At 43.5% G+C, this 20,686-nt stretch overlaps 2 protein-coding genes and 1 long non-coding RNA gene across 3 annotated transcripts in view; 2 read left to right on the top strand and 1 right to left on the bottom strand.

Annotated features, from left to right (window-relative positions):
• The window catches only part of rasgrf1 (Ras protein specific guanine nucleotide releasing factor 1), a 75,517-nt gene extending 70,014 nt beyond the window's left edge, over positions 1-5,503 (top strand). Inside the window, exons 23-27 of the mRNA XM_068017650.1 lie at positions 524-721; positions 840-919; positions 2,619-2,736; positions 4,039-4,107; positions 5,411-5,503. Coding sequence (XP_067873751.1) covers positions 524-721; positions 840-919; positions 2,619-2,736; positions 4,039-4,107; positions 5,411-5,503 — 558 coding nt within the window. The remainder of the gene's footprint in view (positions 1-523; positions 722-839; positions 920-2,618; positions 2,737-4,038; positions 4,108-5,410) is intronic.
• Positions 5,504-7,088: 1,585 nt separating this feature from the next.
• Positions 7,089-18,112, bottom strand: LOC137352575 (uncharacterized). Its single transcript, XR_010969737.1, has 3 exons — positions 17,836-18,112; positions 15,160-15,262; positions 7,089-13,871 (listed from the first exon to the last, which is right to left on the bottom strand). It is a non-coding gene; the product is annotated as an uncharacterized lncRNA (long non-coding RNA).
• ctsh (cathepsin H) overlaps positions 17,922-20,686 on the top strand; it is a 22,482-nt gene continuing 19,717 nt past the window's right edge. Inside the window, exons 1-2 of the mRNA XM_068018229.1 lie at positions 17,922-18,171; positions 20,168-20,199. Coding sequence (XP_067874330.1) covers positions 18,093-18,171; positions 20,168-20,199 — 111 coding nt within the window. The 5' untranslated portion in view covers positions 17,922-18,092. The remainder of the gene's footprint in view (positions 18,172-20,167; positions 20,200-20,686) is intronic.

Below are 20,686 nucleotides of genomic sequence, written 5' to 3'. Positions count from 1 at the left end.
GACTGTGCTAGCTCTTTGAAAGAGCTATCCAATTAGTCCCACTCACCTGTTCTTTCCCCATAACCCGGCAATTCTTTGTTTTTCATGTATTTATCCAATTCCCTTTTGAAAGTTACTATTGAATCTGCTTCCACTGCCCTTTCGGGCAGCGCGTTCCAGATCACAACAACTCACTGCGTAAAAAAAGAATCTCCTCATCTCCCCCTCTGGTTCTTTTGTCAATCACCTTAAATCTGTGTCCTCAGGTTATATTGGAAACAGTTTCTCCTTATTTACTCTATCATAACCCTTTTTAATTTTGAACACCTCTATTAAATCTCCCTTTAACCTTCTCCACTCTAAGGAGAACAATCCCAGTTTCTCCAGTCTCTCCAGGTAACTGACCTCCCTCGTCCCTGGTACCATTCTAGTAAATTTCCACTGCGCCCTTTCCAAGACCATGTCACACTTTCTAAAGTGCGGTGCCTGGAATTGAATGCAATAGTTGAATGACAAAGTTGCGTTTTCTTTCTGACCCTCTCAGATCAGCAACTTGATAGCTTCAGAGATTTTGAAGAGCGATGATGTGAACGTCAGAACAGCAGCCATCGAGAAATGGGTGGCGGTGGCGGACATCTGCAAGTGTCTGCACAACTACAATGCCGTGCTGGTGATAACCTCAGCGTTGAACCGAAGCGCCATTTTCCGGTTGAAGAAGACGTGGCTGAAAGTATCAAAGCAGGTGGGTGGAGCATGTGGCCATTATTGGGGTGTTCTTTCTCAGCCTTTCAATTAAACCTCCCTCAGGTGGAATTGGTCTGCGCTCAGATCACTTTCTCTTCCTCTCTCTTTTGTTTCAGACCAAGGCATTAATCGACAAGTTGCAAAAACTGGTGTCTTCTGAAGGACGATTCAAAAACCTCCGAGAGGCTTTGAAGAAGTACGTTTCAATTTGCTCAAGCAGATGCTGCATAGAACTATAGGAGTAGACATCAATCTTGGGTGGTTGTGTTAAATGGGCACTGATTCTTGGGCTGCCTGTTACACATCACTCCCGATATTGCAGGCAATGGGATTGACTATCAGGCAGGGAGTGTAACAGGAGGCTGGTTCGATTCCACCATTTATGCATGACTGTCCAAGATCAACTTCTACCCCATAGAATCTCAGAGAGCAAGACTGAACAGTAACAGTAAGCGACAGAGTCAGCATAGATCATGGGTTCTGCCATATCTTGTTTTGGCATTGGCCTTTGCCTCATGCTAAACAATCACTGCCAAAGCCAGACCTACTTTCTGTCCAGACTCCTGTCCTCCTTCATCAGCACAAGCATAAGATCATAAGAAATAGGAGCAGGAGTAGGCCATGCAGCCTCTCGAGCCTGCTCTGCCATTCAATAAGATAATGGCTGATCTGATTGCGGCCTTAACTCCACTTCCCTGCCGGCCCTCCCCCCACCCCCCGCCATAATCCTTGACTCCCTTGTAGATCAAAAATCTATCTAATTCAGCCTTGAATATATTCAATGACCCAGCCTCCACTGCTCACTGGGGAAGAGAATCCCAAAGATTAATGACCCTCTGAGAGAAGAAATTCCTCCTCATCTATGTCTTAAATGGGAGACCCTTATTTTTGAACTGTGACCCTAGTTCTAGATACCTCCATGAGGGGAAACATCCTCTCAGCATCTACCATTTCAAGCCCCCTCAGAATCTTATACGTTTCAATAAGATCACCTCTCATGCTTCTAAACTCCAATGAGTATAGGCCCAACCTGCTCAACCTTTCCTCATAAGACACCCTTGACTTTGGTTTAACCATCCTGGGGCACATTTCCAGAATAGGTCACTGACCTAACCCTTTCACAAGCTTGGTTCAGTTAAAGAAGCGCCTTTAGCCCATTCAATCTCATCCATAGAATCAGAGCCATACAGCACAGGAAAAGGCCATTTGATCCATCATGCCTATGCCAGCTCTTTGAATGAGCTATCCTATTAGTTCCACTCCCCTGCCATTTCCGTATAGCCCTGTGATTTTTTTTTCCTTCTTAAGTATTTATCCAATTCCTTTTTGAAAGTCACTATTGAATCTGCCTTCGCCACCTTTTCAGGCAGCGCATTCTAGATTATAACAACACACTACGTAAAATAATCTCCTCATCTCCCCTCTGGTTCTTTTGCCAATTACCTTAACTCTGTGTCCTCTGGTTACTGACCCTTCTCCCAAGAGAAACAGTTTCTCCTTATTTACTCTATCAAAACCTTTCATAATTTTGAACACCTCTATTAAATCTCCCCACCACCTTCTCTGCTCTAAGGAGAATAATCCCAGCTTCTCTAGTCTCTCCAAATAACTGAAGTCCCTCATCCCTGGTACCTCTGCACCCTCTCCAAGGCCTTGACATCCTTCCTAAAGTGTGCTGACATATTTCTATCATTTGAACGTCAATCCAAGATGGTTGCCCATCCACGAGCAGAACTATTGTGCACTTGGTGTAAGTTTCCCAACCCATTTTCCACCCACCAGCTCTGCCGAGATAGCAGGAAGCACAGGATGCACACTCCCGGCCCGGGTGTCTGGCTTTGGCAATTAAAGGTTTAATGTTCAACAAATAACTTCTCTCTCTTTGTTGCCTGAAGTTGTGACCCTCCGTGTGTTCCTTATTTGGGGATGTACCTAACAGACCTGGCCTTCATTGAGGAGGGAACACCAAATTATACTGAAGATGGTTTAGTTAACTTCTCCAAGATGAGAATGGTAGGTCCATAGTGATTGGAATGTCACTTTTCTCTTTGTTTAACCATTTTTCCTCCTCTGCCACACACCATTTTCTGACAGAGAGTTTGAGGTGTGCTTTACTGCACAATGGTGCAGTAGGACATAGTCTGATCCATGATGCAGATCCGGGTCATGGCCACTCGCCCAAGAACACAACATGATACCTGTTCCCAGACTTCCCCAAATCTTTTTTTCCAAGTGATAACGGGGGCGGAATTTGACTCAGGCAGTGACGGAAAATGAACATATCGTATCTGCCACCAGTTATGCTCTCCTCTGCTGCAGCCAGAGACCCTGATGGACACTAACTATTCTCTGGTACCTCACTTCGACCACTCTTCATATGTGATACAGGATAGTGTGTGGTAGAGACTATTTGACCATATAGAGCATCGCGCTAAAGCCTGATCCTATCCTTACTTGATGATACATTCACTTCCAGCAATGGTCGGTCGATAGCTTTCTCGATCAGGATATTTCCCTTCCCTTGCCTAGCTAATTGTATCATACCTAATGCCACTCCACTGCTACTGAGACTGACTGTGTTTGTCAAACCGTGTCTAAATGTTGATGGACTTTCATTTATTCCATTTGTGTTGATGAAGAGCTGTGGATGCAGGATATTTCTGAAAATCTTTTGTTTAATCCTGAGATATTTTAATCTGTGCATTGCCTGCCTTTTCAGATCTGGGAACTTTCGTATCTGACCAGCTCCTACACTGAACACTAATTATTGGATTGTAGGACAGTGTTACACATGGATCTGGAATTCTATACAATGGGAATGAAAGAGAAAGAACCTTCGCATAATTTCATTGAAATTCTGTACAATGGGAGAAAATGAACTGTGGATTAGATTCAGTTGAATTTTACTTAATGAAACTGAATTGGGGAATGAACGGAGGTACATGGTGTGAGCTTTCTAAATTACGCAGAGATTTCAAAGAGCAGAGAAAATTGTTAGAAGCTGAGGAATCTCCAAACACAAAATCTAGAGAGCAGATACTCATGACTGAGAGCACAAAGAAATGGACAAATTTTTAATGCAACAGGGCAGTAGGTACTTGGCATAAATCAATAAAAGCTGTTCTTATACAGGATTAAAATATAGGCAACCAAATGGCCCTTTGTCATGCAACTGTGTTATTCTATACAAGTACTTCAGATTAGATTCACAGTGATGTGTTTATTCAGCTATATCTGTGTTTGACATGTGGCTGGAAGGCTCCATCAATGCAATAGATTGCTCTGCCTGTTTTCATCTTGTGTTTATATTAACAGATATCTCACATAATCCGAGAAATCAGACAATTCCAACAGACTGCCTATAAGATAGAGCAACAAACCAAGGTTGGTTCATTTTAACTTCTATGTAAATTAAAAGGATTTGCAATATCTTTTCCTGAATGGACAGTATGAAAACAGTTTTGGATGGAGCTGGTTGAAGGAGGAATGTTGGCCAGGACACCAGGAGAACTCCCTGCTCTGGGCTTGCTTAGCACCAGGAAATCCTTAACATCCATCTGAGCAGCAGACGGGGCCTCAGTTTAATGTGTTATTCAAAGGTTGGTACTTCTGACATTGCAGCACTCCCTCACAACTGGACCAATAGCCTTTTATTACTCACCTTTACATTTGCCCAATTTTGAGATTTTATTTTAAACTCATTTCCTTCCAAATTATCTCCTATTTTTCGGGTCCACCTGCTCTCACTATCTGCTGCTGAAAGGCTAGACATGCAGACTGTTCCCACAACTAAGCCAGTGCTTCCCCGCTGAGTCATACACCATCCCAACTTGGATATATATCAGCCCTTCCTTCACTGTCACTGGGCCAAGATCCTGGAATTCCCTCCCTAACAGCTCTGTGGGTGTACCTTCATTACATGCATTGCAGCTGCTCGAGAAGGCAGCTCAACGCCACCTTCTCAAGGGGCAACTAGGGATGGACAATAAATGCCGATCTTACCCACAATTTCCACATCCAGAGAATGATTTTTTTTAATTAGGAGGAGTCTGGAAAGAGTTGGTCTAGGCACGCTGTTGACTGGGGAGAAAAATGCAGATAGAGGAATCTTAAAGGATTAAATTACAAAATGGAGGAGAGTTTATGGACGAAAATATTCTGATGATCACAACCTTGAATTACCCAATAAACCTGTCAATTTTCATGGGCTGTTCTCCAACCTAACCTTGAAGCTGAAATACCTCATCCCTCATGGATTGTTGTTAAAAACCCAAATGTTTCACTGATGTCCGTCAGGGAAGGGACCCTGTCACCCTTCCCAGTCTGGCCTAGATGGCTCTTAATGCCTTGCCAATGCCGTTCACACCTAAGAAAAAACTGTGGGAAAGTAAATTCCAATTACCTATGTAAGTGTGGTTTCCAATAGAAGAGGCAACAATGGACAATATTCGGCTGTCTATAAGGTTTCTCAGGGAAGCAATGAATTTGGGCCTGAGGCTGTAAATTGGTTTTTGGATAAGCTACATGTTTTCAAATATAATCAAATTGCAACGCTGAACTCAACTCTGGTCGGGCTGTAGATTCTAGAAAGACTTCACCTGCATTCTTGTTAACTGCTATGAACAACTACACTCCATTTTAAAATCACCAAGCTCTGACAGGAACCTTCTTGTTCTGTTTCAATCAGGTGGCATGCTATTTACTGGTCCAGTCAAATGTCATGGATGAAGAAAGTCTTTATGAAGCATCCCTGAGGATAGAACCAAAGCTTCCGACCTGAATGCCAACCATCCCTTGCATCAGAAACCTTGCATAAATGATGATATCACTGCTCTCCTCCAAAGTGCTGTGCATGGGGCCATCGCTGAAGAGTAGACACTACCAAAAAAAACCCGAGGAGTGCACCAACCACCCACCTGCTTCGCAGGGGAATTTGTCAATAACTAGCTGCTGCACTTTTACTGTAAAGCAATTTTTTTCCAAACAAAACAGCATAGCAGTTGTAGGTTTTTTGTGATACCAACTGAGTCATTTCAGCAATCTTTAGAAAACCTAAAAAAAATTATTTAAAAATATCTAGGAATGGACAACATAATGGACCAGAACACTGTCCTCTCACCTCTAGGACCTGGTTTCCAATCCAGCCCAGAATTCTGGAAATGAAAGCCTCTCCTCTCTGGCGAAGGGTTGTGTGATGTAGATGATCAGCAGACTCCTTTCACCACTGGGACCTGCATTCATGTCTCAGAGGAATGATGTGAATGTCTCATCTCTCTGGTGCAGGAGGTTCGCTAACTGTCCTTTCATCTCTGGGACCTCCTTTTAATCCAGCTCAGTTTGATGGGATGAAGGCGCCTTTTCGCTGATGAAGGATTGTGTGATGTAGTCATCCACACACTGTCCTTTTACCACTGGGTAAAAGGTTGAATCCCTGATGTTTCATCTTCCCTGACTGGTGATGTGAAAGTTTCTTCCCACTGATGAAGGGCAGTGTGATATAATTGATCAGCGCACCATCCTTTCCGAGAGGACCTGAGTTCATATCCCAGAATGATCAGATGAAGGTTTTCTTCCTCTCTGGCCGCTGAGTGTTTAGCTCACTAACCTTCCATCTCTGGGTTCAAATTAAGTTCACACTGATCAGTCAAATGTCTCCTTTCTTTGGTAAAGGCTGGGTTAGCCCCTCTGGGACCTTGGTTTGAAATGTGCCCACCCTGGCCCTTTCTTTGGATGTTAAGGGTCTTAGGTAAAATGAGTCTGGGTAGTCTCAATCTAATTTTGGCAGACATAAGTCTACACAATAAAAGTCCTCTGGATGTGGCATCAATGACCAGTTAGCACCTATGATTAGTGTGGGAGCTGGTGCAGTAGGGGATCCCTTCTGAGGTTAAGGTACATCTCTAAGGTGGTATAAAGGGGTCATTAACCTGCACCTACCCCATGCTGTATCTAATTGCAGAACACTGAACATTAATACTTCCTTAGCTTTATAGATTCTCATCTTTATGAGCACAAATAAAATTTTCTCCCCTGTCCCAAACAAAACTCCTTTTGAAACAATTCTGGAATCAAAATTATGTTGAAGCTCATCTCCAGGCTAATACTTCTCTGTACATCTCAAAACTGCTTTCAGTTTCACAGGAACGAACTGCTCTGACTGGTATGAGATGCTCTGCAATCACAATGTGTAGAATGAGATCTGTTTTGTTAACTTCGCGGAGGCTTTGGTTCACCTGTTAGAGACCCCAAGCAGTGATGGGAACCGTGAAGCTTAGGCTAGAGCTTTGCTCTACGTGTATTTAACATTATTTTATGAGTAAAGACATTTTTCACAAATCTGTTAACACTTTCTCAGAAGTTGTTTTATTTTAACCGTTCATTTATCGACCGGCTGGTAAATGTGTACAAACAGGATTCAGTCAGAGGCCTACCCTGCAGGCAATTAATGTAAGGTTTTCAGCATGATTACCTGCTACTATCATCCATAGCACCCACAACTCTCCAAATAGGCCTAAGTATCGATTTGGCATGGTGCAACGTGTTGTAGCCACAGCTGTTTAATACAAGGGAATACCAGGCCTGGGCTTCAGTTTGTCTCTCTGGACTGACACTTGCTCCTGCATGGGGAGAAGCCAGAAGGGGGCATATCTTTAACATTAGAGCTAGGCCATTCATGGCTGATGTCCAAAAGCACATAGGGTAGTAGAAATCTGGAACACTGTTAACCAAAAAAACTTCAGCTTGGGGGTCAATTGAAAATTTCAAAACAGATATTGATAGATTTTTGTGAGGCAAGTGAACTCTGGTTTAAAATCAAGTTACATCGAGACTACAAGTCATTCTGTCTATGCCGCCATTTATGTGCCTTGGGGTGTTTTAACCACATTAAAGGCACTATATAAATGCAAGTTGTCATTGTTATGTTCCACATGAGCCTCTTCCAACCCATCTTCATCTCACCCAATCAACATATCCTTCCATTCCTTTTTCCCTTGTGCACTTGTCAAGTTTACCCTTAAATGTATCTATCCTCTTCACCGCAACCAATCCGTGCGGTAGCAAGTTCCACATTCTCACCACTCTGGGTAAAGAACATAAAAATAACCAGGTGCTGGTGATACTGAATTTAACATATCAAATGTGTCCAAATCTGGGCGCCACACTTTAGGAAGGAGGTGAAGGCATTAGAGAGGGTGCAGAAAAGATTTACGAGAATGGTTCCAGAGATGAGGAACTGGAGTTATGTGAATCAATAAGAGAAGCTGGGGCTATTCTCCTTAGAGAAGAGAAGTTTCAGAGGAGGGGCCTGTACAGAGTAGATCGGGAGAAACTGTTCACATTGGTAGAAGGGTTGAGAACCAGAGGACGCGAGTTTAAGATGAATGGCAAAAGAACGAAAGGCAACATGAGGAAAAATTTTTTAATGCAGCCTATGGTTACGAGCTGGAACACACTGCCTAAGAGGTAATTGGATGATTATTTCAAGAGAAAAAATTTGCAGGGTTATAAGGAAAGGGTGGGGGAGTGGGACCAGCTGAGTTGCTCTTGCAGAGAGCCAGCATGGACACAAAGGGCCGAATGACCTTCTGTGCTGTAACCATTCTATGATTCTATAAGTTTCTCCTGAAGTCCCTATTGCGTTTATTAGTGACTATCTTATATTCATGGCCCCAAGTTTTTGAATCCTCTACAACTGGAAAAATCTTCTCTACATCTAGCCTATCAAATCCTTCATCATTTTAAAGACCTCTATCAGGTCACCCTCAACCTTCTCTTTTCTAGAGTTATGGAACCAAGGCGGTAAATGGACTTCAGATACAAATCAGCCATATGTAACTGAATGGTGGAACACGCTCAAAAGGCTGAATGGCTTCCCATGTCCCTGTATTCCTATGTTCCCAATGTTGTTCAACTTAAAACACATAATCATTATTGTTAATTCCACCACCTCAAAATATGAGTGTAGCGATAACAGGAAGCCATTGTTTAAAAAGAGGTCTGTCTTTGGTGCCTGTGTCTTTTTACAGCCCTGTTGGAGGTGGTCAGTTAATGTTCGATAGCTAATTGCGCTGTTGTATCATTTTTGCTATTTCCCACCAACAACTTCTGTTAAAGTGACCACTTTCATCTCCTCCATTGTTAAAACCTTCCAGGAAATTCAATGAACAGGTGTCACCAGCATCACAAAACCAACTAACACCTTTTTTCAACTGCGGAAACAGGAATCAGTGATTATAATCTGCCATTGGACTTGTACAGCATCAAAATCCATTTTCCAAACCATAGCTCTGGCTGGAGGGGCTGAATAGCATCATCCTGTCCCTATGTTCTGGTGTTATGGCCTTTGTTCGATAATGTTTCTGTGAAGCACCTTGGATGTTTTATCATGTTACAGGTGCTATATAAGTACAAGTTGTTGTTGTTATTATGAAGTGGACAACAATCAGGTCCTGTTTGATAGACTAGTTCAGTGGTTCTCAAACTTTTTTGCTCAAAGGACCACTTTTCAAATGGGTCAGTGATCGTGGACACCCCATTAAATTATACTATATAATCATCATAACATGAAAGTGCAGCATGTAAAGGGTGTTTAATAATGTTTTTAAGAAAACCGATATTTGCTTCCAGCGATCTTCGTGCTGCTCTCAGCGCTCCTCCATGCACCCTCCCCTCCGAGGTGAGACAGCCAGCCCATTCCGTGCTGCTCGTGTGGTTGGCGCACTCCGCTCCTGCCTTGCACGAAGTCTGTCTCTGGCCATCCACGTCACCTAGCAGAGACGCCAGTCCTGTTTAGTAAACTTTCGCATTAATTCGGGGACCCTCCTGGAAAGTGTCTCTGGACCCCCACATGTTGGCAGAACCCAGTTTGAGAACCACTGGACTAGTTAAAACAGCACAAGAGATGAGGAAACCTATTGAAATATGTCTACCATGTATAGCAGCACAGGGGCAACAGCTCCATCAATGGCCTCCCTCATTATCATTTAACAACCTCTTAACGAGTCAGTGTAGAAACTGGGGGATCTTGGTTTGTTTGTATGACCTTAGTCTTTTCTGTAACTAAGGGTCTTTGAGCAGCCTCAGTGCAAGAGCTCTAATGTCAGCCCCTCAGGCCAATAAATCAGACCCACACTCCTGGGGCTGAAATTTATACTCCTGCCATTGAAATCATTGGTGTTGGCGAAAATAATGGCGGCCCCCCTGTGCGGGCCACACGTCACTGAGCCACAGCGGGATTAAGCATGCGGTTCATTTAAATAGTTTGGGCGCCCCCACCCCGCCCTGATCACGTGGAGGGGGTAGGCTGGCCATCCCCGGCAATAGCAACAGTTGCCTATGTGCAGGCCTTGACACCAGTTTTTAAGGGGCTTTGAGCCCTACCATTACATTTAAACATTTAAAGAAACAGTGAGTAAAAAAAATACATTTATTTTGCCCCTCTCCCACGCCTCCAATAACCATAAAATTAATTACTTGCCCTCTCCCCCCTCCAAAACACTTACCTTGACAACCTGACCTTCCCCGCCTCCAAAGTGCATCATCTTTAACCTAAAACACTTCCCGCCATCCCTGACACCAAAGATGTTTCTTTGACCCTGTTTTCCCCCCAGGGGACACCACAAGGCCTCGCTGCCGCCGGCAATATCGGCCGGAGCCTCCTGGCGCAGGGTACGTGGCGCGTGGCAACCCTCTCCCAGAGGCATTTTCCGGCCCTCGCCTCGACCCCCGTCATCAGGGGTGTTCTGTAAAATTTAGCCCCTGATGTTTGAACGCCCGGGGGGGAGGGCAAGTGGGCAAGTTGGAGGACCTGCTCATAGGTCTGCTCCTAAACCTGGCCAAGGTGGCCATGTACAGGTCCAGGTTGGATAAGTTCCATAGGGGTGGTTGCTTGGCTGTCTGCCTCACTTCTGCTGCCAGTGGGCACCACAAGGACTGGAGTGTTTAGATGATATGGGTGATAATACTCTTATTTAATTTGTTAAGTTTCCTTTTTGCTTTGTGTGATTTGGGTATTTATTGTTGCGCCCCTCTGAAAAGGGGACACTTTTGTTACATTATTTTTATTAGGGTTGATGACACTGGGCAAGCCAATGCATTTTCCCAAATCCCAACAAACTATTGTTTCCTACACACAAACATATGAATTAGCAGCAGGAGTAGACCACTCGGCCCCTCGAACCTGCTCCGCCATTCAATAAGATCATAGCTGATCTGATTGTAACCACAACTCCACATTTCCACCTACCCCCGATAACCTTTCACCCCCTTGCTTATCAAGAATCTATCTACCGCTGCCTTAAAAATATTCAAAGACTCTGCTTCCACCACCTTTTGAGGAAGAGAGTTCCAAAGACTCACGACCCTCTGAGAGAAAAAAATTTCTCCTCATCTCTGTCTTAAATGGGCGACCCCTTATTTTTAAACAGTGACCCCTAGTTCTAGATTCTCCCACAAGGGGAAACATCCTTTCCACATTCACCCTGTCAAGACCCCTCAGAATCTTATATGTTTCAATCAAGTCGTCTCTTACTCTTCTAAACTCCAGCGGATACAAGCCTAGCCTGTCCAACCTTTCCTCATAAGACAACCCACCCATTCCAGGTAAAAGTCTAGTAAATCTTCTCTGCACTGCTTCCAATGCATTTACATCCATCCTTAAATAAGGAGACCAATCATGTACCTGAGCTTGTTGAATTGGTAACATTTCCGCACCATTTTCTACTTAGCCCGACTGTACTGCCAATTAAAAATAAATATTGTTTACAATTTTTTAAATCATAAAGTAATAACCAATCCCAACTCTTGGATAAAAAGTGAAGGGTTAAGAAATTCAACCACAAAGTCTGGAGCGTGCTTTCTTTCTAGAGGGTAGACATGAGTATGTTAAATAATGCAGTGGGACTTGTGGAGAAGATTTAAATGCAAAGTATTGCTTCCTATCACTGCAGTTGGAGTTCAGTGTCAATCCCCAGCTGTGAAAACACTGCAGAGTGTATTGTAATTCTCGATAGCTGTTTGTACGTTATCTGCTGATCTGAATTTTGTAACCTGTCCTGGACTGCCCAGTATCTTACTAAACACATACATAATATGAAAGAGGAGATACAGTAAATCTAGTGCCAGGGATACATTCCTGTACATAATAAGAATTCCCAGGTTTAGAATGACAAACTCTGCAATATCATATGCTGACTCTACAGATAGGTCCCTCGCTTCAACTTATCCATACATTCCAAGAACCAGAATCTTCAGTTGTTATGGCAACAGAATTGCTGTGCCTTGCATCTGGGCTTTACAGTTAATAGGCAGTGAGCAATGTTTTTAAGTTGAATGGCAGGGAAAAAGGTATACTTTATCTTTGCATGATCCATGTCCATGAAATACTTTGAATAGGTGATAACACTTTGATACTCCATGTACTTACGGCCAGTGCCGTATATATCTTATACAAACATTTCCAAATTAATGTTTTCGTAATGTTAGAAAGGAAATGTGATGTCCTTGCTTTAACCTTTCTTCTCCCAAAATCTCCATCCACGTGATCTTCATTGCGGAGATTGATTACTCAAGTGTCCTCCTGCCAGACCTCCCATTAATACAAACTCTGTAGCATGAATTCAATCCCACACAGAGTCCCCACCCAGCCATTGCCCTGGCAGTTTATGCCCCAAACCATCAGCTTCATGCTTCTCATCCTGATTTTCATTTTGCTCCATTACCATGTCGCACCATATTGGAATTAATTTTCTCCTGCTGTTATCTCCCAGTCCTCACCCATCACTCCTCTAGCTCCGGGTTAATGCTCATCCTGCACTCCCTCTACATCACCATCAGGCACCAACCTTTCAGCCGCATTGAGGTGTAGATCAGCCATGTTGTAACTGGATGACAGAATGGCCTCGAGGCACTGAATGGCCTGCTTCCATGTTCCTAAGTAAGTGAAAAGCAGGTGCTGTTACTTGTTAAATTGTTGGGTCCAAAACAACACCAACCTGCATTGATCTATTGCTCCATGCGTCAGCACCATGTAGAGGGGTTGAGGATGTCAAGCAGAAGTGGAGAAAGATTGGTGGGGGCTCTGTGAGGCAATTGAAAGGACAGGTGAGGAGAGGTTTATAAGAGGCTTTGATAAGGAGCAAAGGCAGGTGGAAAGCAGATATTGGTGTTGGAAGAGAGTTCCAAAGTGCAGCAGAATAGGATAGTGGACTGGAGGGAGTGCATCTGAGCAGCAATAGACTAGATAGGAGCGTTGCAGGGTTAGGCAGGGATGTATCACTAGAGATGGTCTACCCAACAGGGCAGGCTGTGGTTTGAAAACCAGGGCAAGGCTTGATGGGTGGCTACTCCACTGAGCCTGGAACATTATCGTCTCTCAGACACAGGAGCCTGTAGTTTCAACCTGCATTGCCAGGTGAAGCAACTAAAGAAAGTTGTGGGTTACTTACTGTCACACAGTGACAGTGAGGAGGACACAAAGTGTCTGCAAAGAGATATAGATAGGTTAAGTGAGTGGGCAAAAATTTGGCAGATGGAGTATTCTCTTTGGGCCTCCTTATCTCGAGAGACAATGGATACGCGCCTGGAGGTGGTCAGTGGTTTGTGAAGCAGCGCCTGGAGTGGCTATAAAGGCCAATTCTAGAGTGACAGGCTTTTCCACAGGTGCTGCAGAGAAATTTGTTTGTCGGGGCTGTTGCACAGTTGGCTCTCCCCTTGCGCCTCTGTCTTTTTTCCTGCCAACTACTAAGTCTCTTCGACTCGCCACATTTTAGCCCCATCTTTATGGCTGCCCGCCAGCTCTGGCGAACGCTGGCAACTGACTCCCACGACTTGTGATCAATGTCACAGGATTTCATGTCGCGTTTGCAGACGTCTTTATAGCGGAGACATGGACGGCCGGTGGGTCTGATACCAGTGGCGAGCTCGCTGTACAATGTGTCTTTGGGGATCCTGCCATCTTCCATGCGGCTCACATGGCCAAGCCATCTCAAGCGCGGCTGACTCAGTAGTGTGTACAAGCTGGGGATGTTGGCCGCCTCGAGGACTTCTGTGTTGGAGATACGGTCCTGCCACCTGATGCCAAGTATTCTCCGGAGGCAGCGAAAATGGAATGAATTGAGACGTCACTCTTGGCACGTCACACAAAGTGTCTGCAAAGAGATATAGATAGGTTAAGTGAGTGGGCAAAAATTTGGCAGATGGAGTATAGTGCAGGAAAATGTGAGGTTGTCCTCTTTGGCATGAAGAATAGAAAAGCAGAATATTATTTGCATGGAGAGACACTGAAGAATGCTGTGGTACAGAGGGACCTGGTGTCCTTGTACATGACTAACAAAACGTTAGCTTGCAGGTACAGCAGTAATTAGGAAGGCAAATGGAATGATGGCCTTTATTGCAAGGGGGATGAAGTATAAAAGTAGGGAAGTCTTGCTACAACTGTACAGGACATGGTTGAGACTGCACATAAAGTACTGTGTACAGTTTTGGTCTCCTTACTTAAGGAGGGACATACTTGCATTGGAAGCAGTTCAGAGAAGGTTCACTACACCGATTCCTGGGATTAAGGGTTTTTCTAATGAGGAATGGTTGAGCAGGTTAGGCCTACACTCATTGGAGTTTAGAAGAATGAAAGGTAATCTTATTGAAACATATAAGATTCTGAGGGGGCTTGACAGGGTAGATGCTGAGAGGATGTTTCCACTCATGAGGGAATCGAGAACTAGGGGGTACAGTTTCAAAATAAGGGGTCTCCCTTTTAAGACGGAGATGAGGAGAAATTTCTTCTCTCAGAGGGTCATTAATCTTTGGAATTCCTTCCCCAGATAGCAGTGGAGGCTGGGTCGTTGAATATATTCGAGGCTGATTTCTGATCGACAAGGGAGTCAAGGGTTATAGGGGGAAGGCAGGAAAGTGGAGTTACGGCAACGATCAGATAAGCTACGATCTTATTGAGAGGTGAAGCAGGCTTGAGGGGCTGAATGGTCTGCTCCTGTTCCTATTTCTAATGATCTCATGATCACTGCAAGCAATGAAACACAAGCTGAACATATATATTAAATACTAACAAAGGATGAAAAATAGAAACTAGAGTAGATAAAAAGTGGGACAAAAATCAGAAGCATTTCTTCATCATATGTAGTTTTGCTTAAATATTTTAGACAGGAGTATCAAATTTAATGCAAATAATATGAATATATTAGCAATAGCATTAACTTTTGTATTTCTGAATCATTATAAGGTTCAGTTATATTCAAGTGGCAGATATGGAGAATAAAAGGGCCCATTCAGAAAATTACAAGCATTCAGCTGAACATGATATTTTGTGATGTAGTGGTGACACTTTTAAGCCTGAATATTTTCAGCAACTTTTTTTTAAGTTTCCGCATTTTGTATCAACACACATTTCCTGATTACCCCTCGACAATAAATATCTTTTACCTCAGGGTGATACACGTGATTGTCAGTGTTGTTCAGTGTTTGATTCATCTCTGGCAGGTTATGGATGGAGAGACCTGTTCTTCCAAATCAGTTCCATATATTCCTGCAATTCAAGGGCCATAATGTTCTGTTAATGATGAAGCGCCGGTGATCAGCACTAACCTTGAAGAAAGCTGCCCTGAGAGACCGAGTGATCTTCATGGTGAGAACTTAACCTCACTCGTCGTGCAATTGACTGTAGTGTTGCTTAATGGGGATTCCAGTCAGGAGCTGCAGTGATGTCATCAAGATGTCCAAGCAGCCTATCACATTAAAGAATTTTCACAAATGGAAATCAGGAAACAGAAAGCGCTTTAATCAATCCACTTTTTAAAGATTTTCCAGAGAGCAAAATAAAGATTGAGACATACACCTGGGGTTAAGGTATCACAAACAAACTTGAAATAAAAATTTAAAAATCTAGTTTTAAAAATCTGGTAACTAATCATAGTGGAGAAATTTAACAACATTTCACTACTTTTTCAGGATCAGATCAGTTGTTCAGTAGTGGTTGTTATTCAGATTGCCATCAAAAGCCCAGTTAAACCTCAGTGAACAAGACAACTTTTAATGGGGTTTTGAACAGTGATATTAGAGCAGAAAAGGGCAAGTTAGTGTCAGATCATGTGCTTATCGTCAGCTGCAAAGCTATTTGCATCTTTTAATGTTCCCACCTCTTCTCTGACAATTCTCTCGTTGGTGTAGCACAAAAAAGGACTTTTCAGTGAAAGAAGGCACGTCCTTGTCCCAGCAATATTCCTTTAAAGGTGATCCATTTGTCTTCTGCTGAAATGTTTATGAACATCCTCCAACAATCCTTTTGTCTCAAACATCCTCTCGTTTCCTTTTGTATTTAATAGGGAGAAAGGAATAGAAGGATGTTGATGCAGTGAGAAGTAAGGGGGGAGGATTCTCACATTGAGCATAAACATCAGCATGGAAAGTTGGGCAGAATGGGCCTGTTTCTGGAAACTCTATGTAATTAACTTATTTAAAGTTCGAAACCTGGCTCCTGGTTTTGGGTTTAATTGATCGCAATAAACTTGCTGGTACTGTTTCTCTGTAATTAGAGTCATAGAGTTATACTGCACAGAAACAGGCCCTTCGGCCCACCGTATCTGTGCCAGCCGTCAAGCCGATCTATTCTAATCCCATTTTCCACCACTTGACCTGTAGCCTGTATACTATGGCGTTTCAAGTGCTCATCTAAATACTTTTTAAACGTTGTAAGGGTTCCTGCCTCTACCGCCCCTTCAGGCAGTGTGTTCCAGATTCCAACCACCCTCTGGGAAAAAAATTTTTCCTCAAATCCCCTCTAAGCCTCCTGCCCCTTACCTTAAATTTACACCCCCTGGTTATTGACACCTCCGCTAAGGGAAAAAGTTTCCTCCTATCTACCCTATCTATGCCCCTCATAATTTTGTATACCTCAATTATGTCCCCCCTCAGACTTCTCTGCTCTAAGGAAAACAAACCTAGCCTATCCAGGGTCTCTTCATAGCTGAAATGCTCCAGGCCAGGAAACATCCTGGTGAATCTCCTCTGCACTCTCTCCAGTGCAATCATATCCTTCCTATAGTGTGGCGATCAGAACTGTACACAGTGTGTACAGCTGTGGCCTAACTAGCGTTTTGTACAGCTCCATCATAACCTCCCTGCTCTTATATTCTATGCCTCGGCTAATAAAGGCAAGTATCCCATATGCCTTCCTAACCACCTTATCTACCTGTGCTGCTGCCTTCAATGATCTATGGACAAGTACACCAAGGTCCCTCTGACCCTCTGTACTTCCTAGGGTCCTACCATCCATTGAATATTCCCTTGCCTTGTTAGTCCTCCCGAAATGCATCACCTCACACTTCTCAGGATTAAATTCCTTTTGCCACTGCTCTGCCCATTTTACCAGCCCACCTATATCGTCCTGTAATCTAAGGCTTTCTTCCTCACTATTTACGACACCACCAATTTTCATGTCATCTGCGAACTTACTGATCATACCTCCTATATTCACGTCTAAATCATTAATGTACACTACAAACAGCAAGGGCCCCAGCACTGATCCTTGCGGTATAATTGCAAGAACAACCCTCGACCATCACCCTCTGCCTCCTGTCACGAAGCCAATTTTGGATCCAATTTACCAAATTGCCCTGGATCCCATGGGCTCTTACCTTCTTAACCAATCTCCCATGCGGGAGCTTATCAAAAGCCTTACTGAAGTCCATGTAGACTACATCAACTGCTTTACCCTCACCGACACATCTATTCACCCCCTCGAAAAATTCAATCAAATTTGTTAGACATGATCTCCCCATGACAAAGCCATGCTGACTATCCTTGATTAATCCCTGACTCTCCAAGTGCAGAGTAATCCTGTCCCTCAGGATGTTTTCCAATAGTTTCCCTACCACTGATGTTAGACTCACCGGCCTGTAATTACCTGGTTTATCCCTGCCACCCTTCTGGAATAATGCCGTGTTTATCCAACTTTTCTCAACGTTACAGGTGACCTTGTAAAGTAGCTCAGATTTAATGCTGCAATCTGTCCTTCACGCCACATGGTGGCACCAATAGCAGTCGAGGAAAAACAATCTCAAAATCTTAACACTGTACTAATTCCAAACTGGCAAACTTTACCTCAAAAACAACACACACCATGGTTGGCACAATCCTCCATTTACTACATTCCTTTGCTGGTCTCCTCCTCTCTTGTCACTGACAATTAGAAATAAGACTGTTACTCAGCTCGGACACTTAGAGCACTCTGTTGCAGTTTCACGTCTGATTATAATTTAACAGCTGCCTGGCAGTAACAGGAAGTGAAAGCAGTGAGCTATAGCAGGAAGAAGGGGAATTCCAGCCTCTGTTCTATTCAGCCAAAGACCTCACTGGAAATGGAGCTGCTACAGGCACTTACCCCAATCTTCTTTCTTTTGCACGCTGTGTGCAGCTTGTCAGAATTTTCTTTCAAAGGTAAGCAGAAATTTTCTTTGGAATCTCAGGGAGCAGGAAACTGATGTCTGTTCCATTCAACCTCGAGAGCACAACGTTGCATTTGTGCTGCAAGAGAGATTTTGATCAGGAGAATCTTTTTAACTGTGAGTTGTCATGATCTGGAATGCACCATAGGATGATAGAACCAGATTCAATAGTAATTTTCACAAAGGGAATTAGATAAATACTTGAAAAGTAAACATTTGCAGGGCTTTGGGGGAAGAACAGGAGAGTGGGACTAATTGGATAGCTCTTTCAGACAGTCAGCACAGTCATGATGGCCGAATGGCTTCCTTCTGTGCTGTACCATTTTATGATTTTAAACTCACACCACTGCAAGCGCGCAGACCATCTGGCTTTAATCCAAGGATGTAAAACACTCTAAAGAATTTGCATTAGTCTCAACTGTCTCCCAGTTTCCTCCTTTCTCTCCTACAAATGCTTCATGTGTGCATCCAGATCGTGAATCCAGGTTTTCCATTACAATGGATCTTCGCCCACCTCTACCCCATCCCATTTTCCCATGTTGTGTCTAGAGACAGTGTAAAACTAGGGACTGGGGTCGTTAGAACTCAAGTGTTAGCTGTGGCTCTGTGGCTAGCACTTCGACCTCTATATTAGAAGGTTGTGGGTTTAAGTCTCACTCCAGAAATTTGAGTACAAAATGTAGGCTGAGCCTCCCACTGCAGTACTATGCTGTCTTTTGAATGAGATATGGTCTCCTCTCCTGTCTTGGGTAAATGATCCCATGGCACTATTTTGAAGAAGAGCAGGGGAGTTCTCCCCAGTGTCCTTTCCAATATTTATCTCTCAACCAATATTAATAAAAAACAGATCATTATCACATTGCTGTTAGTGGGAGCTTGCTGTGCACAAATTGGCTGCCACGTTTCTTACATTACAACAGTGACCACACTTCAAAAGTATTTATCAGCTGTAAAGCGCTTTGGGACATTCTGTTGTGCGAAGTAAAGGCCTGCTACCCGACCCGAACCCGACAGGACCCGACGACATGTGTCGGGTTCGGGTCGGGTCGCTCTTCTGGGTCCGGCTTTTGGGCTCGGGTTGGGTCAGGCCGGGTCCGGGTCAGACACACACAGTATTAATTGGACTTAAAAGGTTGTTTAAAAAGATGAAGATTGGAGCCACAAAGTCAGTGATTGTTTGGTCACAAGTTAAACAGAAACCCATGGAGTTGTACCCAGACAGGTTCTGCCACATTGTACCAGTATCTGTATTGCTTAAAATAAACTTAGCAATTGCCCGAAGGCTCAGAAAATATCATTATACATTGCCTAGACTCCTGATTTACAGTTTGAAATACTTGCTGCAAGTTTATCCAGTGAGCAGCTGAGATGCAGAGACCAGGATGCTCCTGAGTGATTAATTATTATAAAATATACAGTACTGTATGTGTAGACTCGAGTCCTGACAGTGATCATTTTATATTTGTTATATAAATACTTTTATATAAAGTATAAGCTGGCGGAGCACAGGTCGGAGTGACTCTCCTGATGATATTTCCCTCTGACCCCATTGGGGAATGTTTGACCTTCATTCTGTACCTTCCCATTGTGACAGAGCATAGATCCGAAAAGAGGCATGTGGAAGAATGCAGGAACAAAGCTGGGAGTCAATCTCCAGATGAATGTTGAAGCCCTCATGTGATCGCGTCGCTCAGGGCCATTAACTGGTCTCAGCTGTGGCACCAATAGGGAATCTACAGCGGCCGTAGCACCCCTGGATAGGTACACGAGATGAGACTGTGTTGTGACGACCTTCATAGTCCAATAGATTCCTCTCACCATCTAGGCCCATACATAAGAGTAGCCATAGGGACGGTATTGACCAGGAGAATATTGATCGGAGTGGGATAGTATTGAGTGGATCAGCAAGAGTCAGCACCTACCGGAAAGGAGGGAAGAAAATGGTTAAAATCTGTTCACTGTGGATAACTTTCTTGTTTATTTTTCAGAAATAAGTTCTTTCAAGGAATGGATGACAATGGTAAATATTTCTTCTCTGGGGTTTTTTGGGCAGTGTTTTCCTGTTGGAAACAACCTTTCTTTCTCTTGGTATCAGACATGTTCTGTTTGGCTGTGCTGGGACGCTGTTTGTATTTGGTGACTTTCTCCCACTCCTCTTGATTCAGTCACAAAGTAATTACTGGGATGTGCTGCCCACCTCAGAACTCTCTGTAGATCCTGAGCGTAGACAAGTTCCTCCTGTAGGGTTTCAAAGGAAAAAGCACACGAGTGGGAATCAGAAAAAGCCTCAGAATGGAAAATGATCCAACGAAGACAGGGGAAAGGGTTCTGATGGAAGGTCATCGACCTGAACTGTTAACTCTGTTTTTCTCTCAGACAGATGCTGCCTGACCTGCTGAGTATTTCTAGCATTTTCTGTTTTTGTTTCAGATTTCCAACACCCACAGTATTTTGCTTTTTGTGAAAGGGTTAAGAGCTTGCTGATTCCCTCCCCTCAGCTTCCCCTC

The sequence above is a fragment of the Heterodontus francisci genome, chromosome 38 (genome assembly GCF_036365525.1).
Source record: "Heterodontus francisci isolate sHetFra1 chromosome 38, sHetFra1.hap1, whole genome shotgun sequence".
In the NCBI taxonomy this organism is placed as follows: domain Eukaryota; kingdom Metazoa; phylum Chordata; class Chondrichthyes; order Heterodontiformes; family Heterodontidae; genus Heterodontus; species Heterodontus francisci.
The sequence above is the reverse complement of the archived record's forward strand: the minus strand, read 5'-3'. Positions and strand labels throughout refer to the sequence as shown.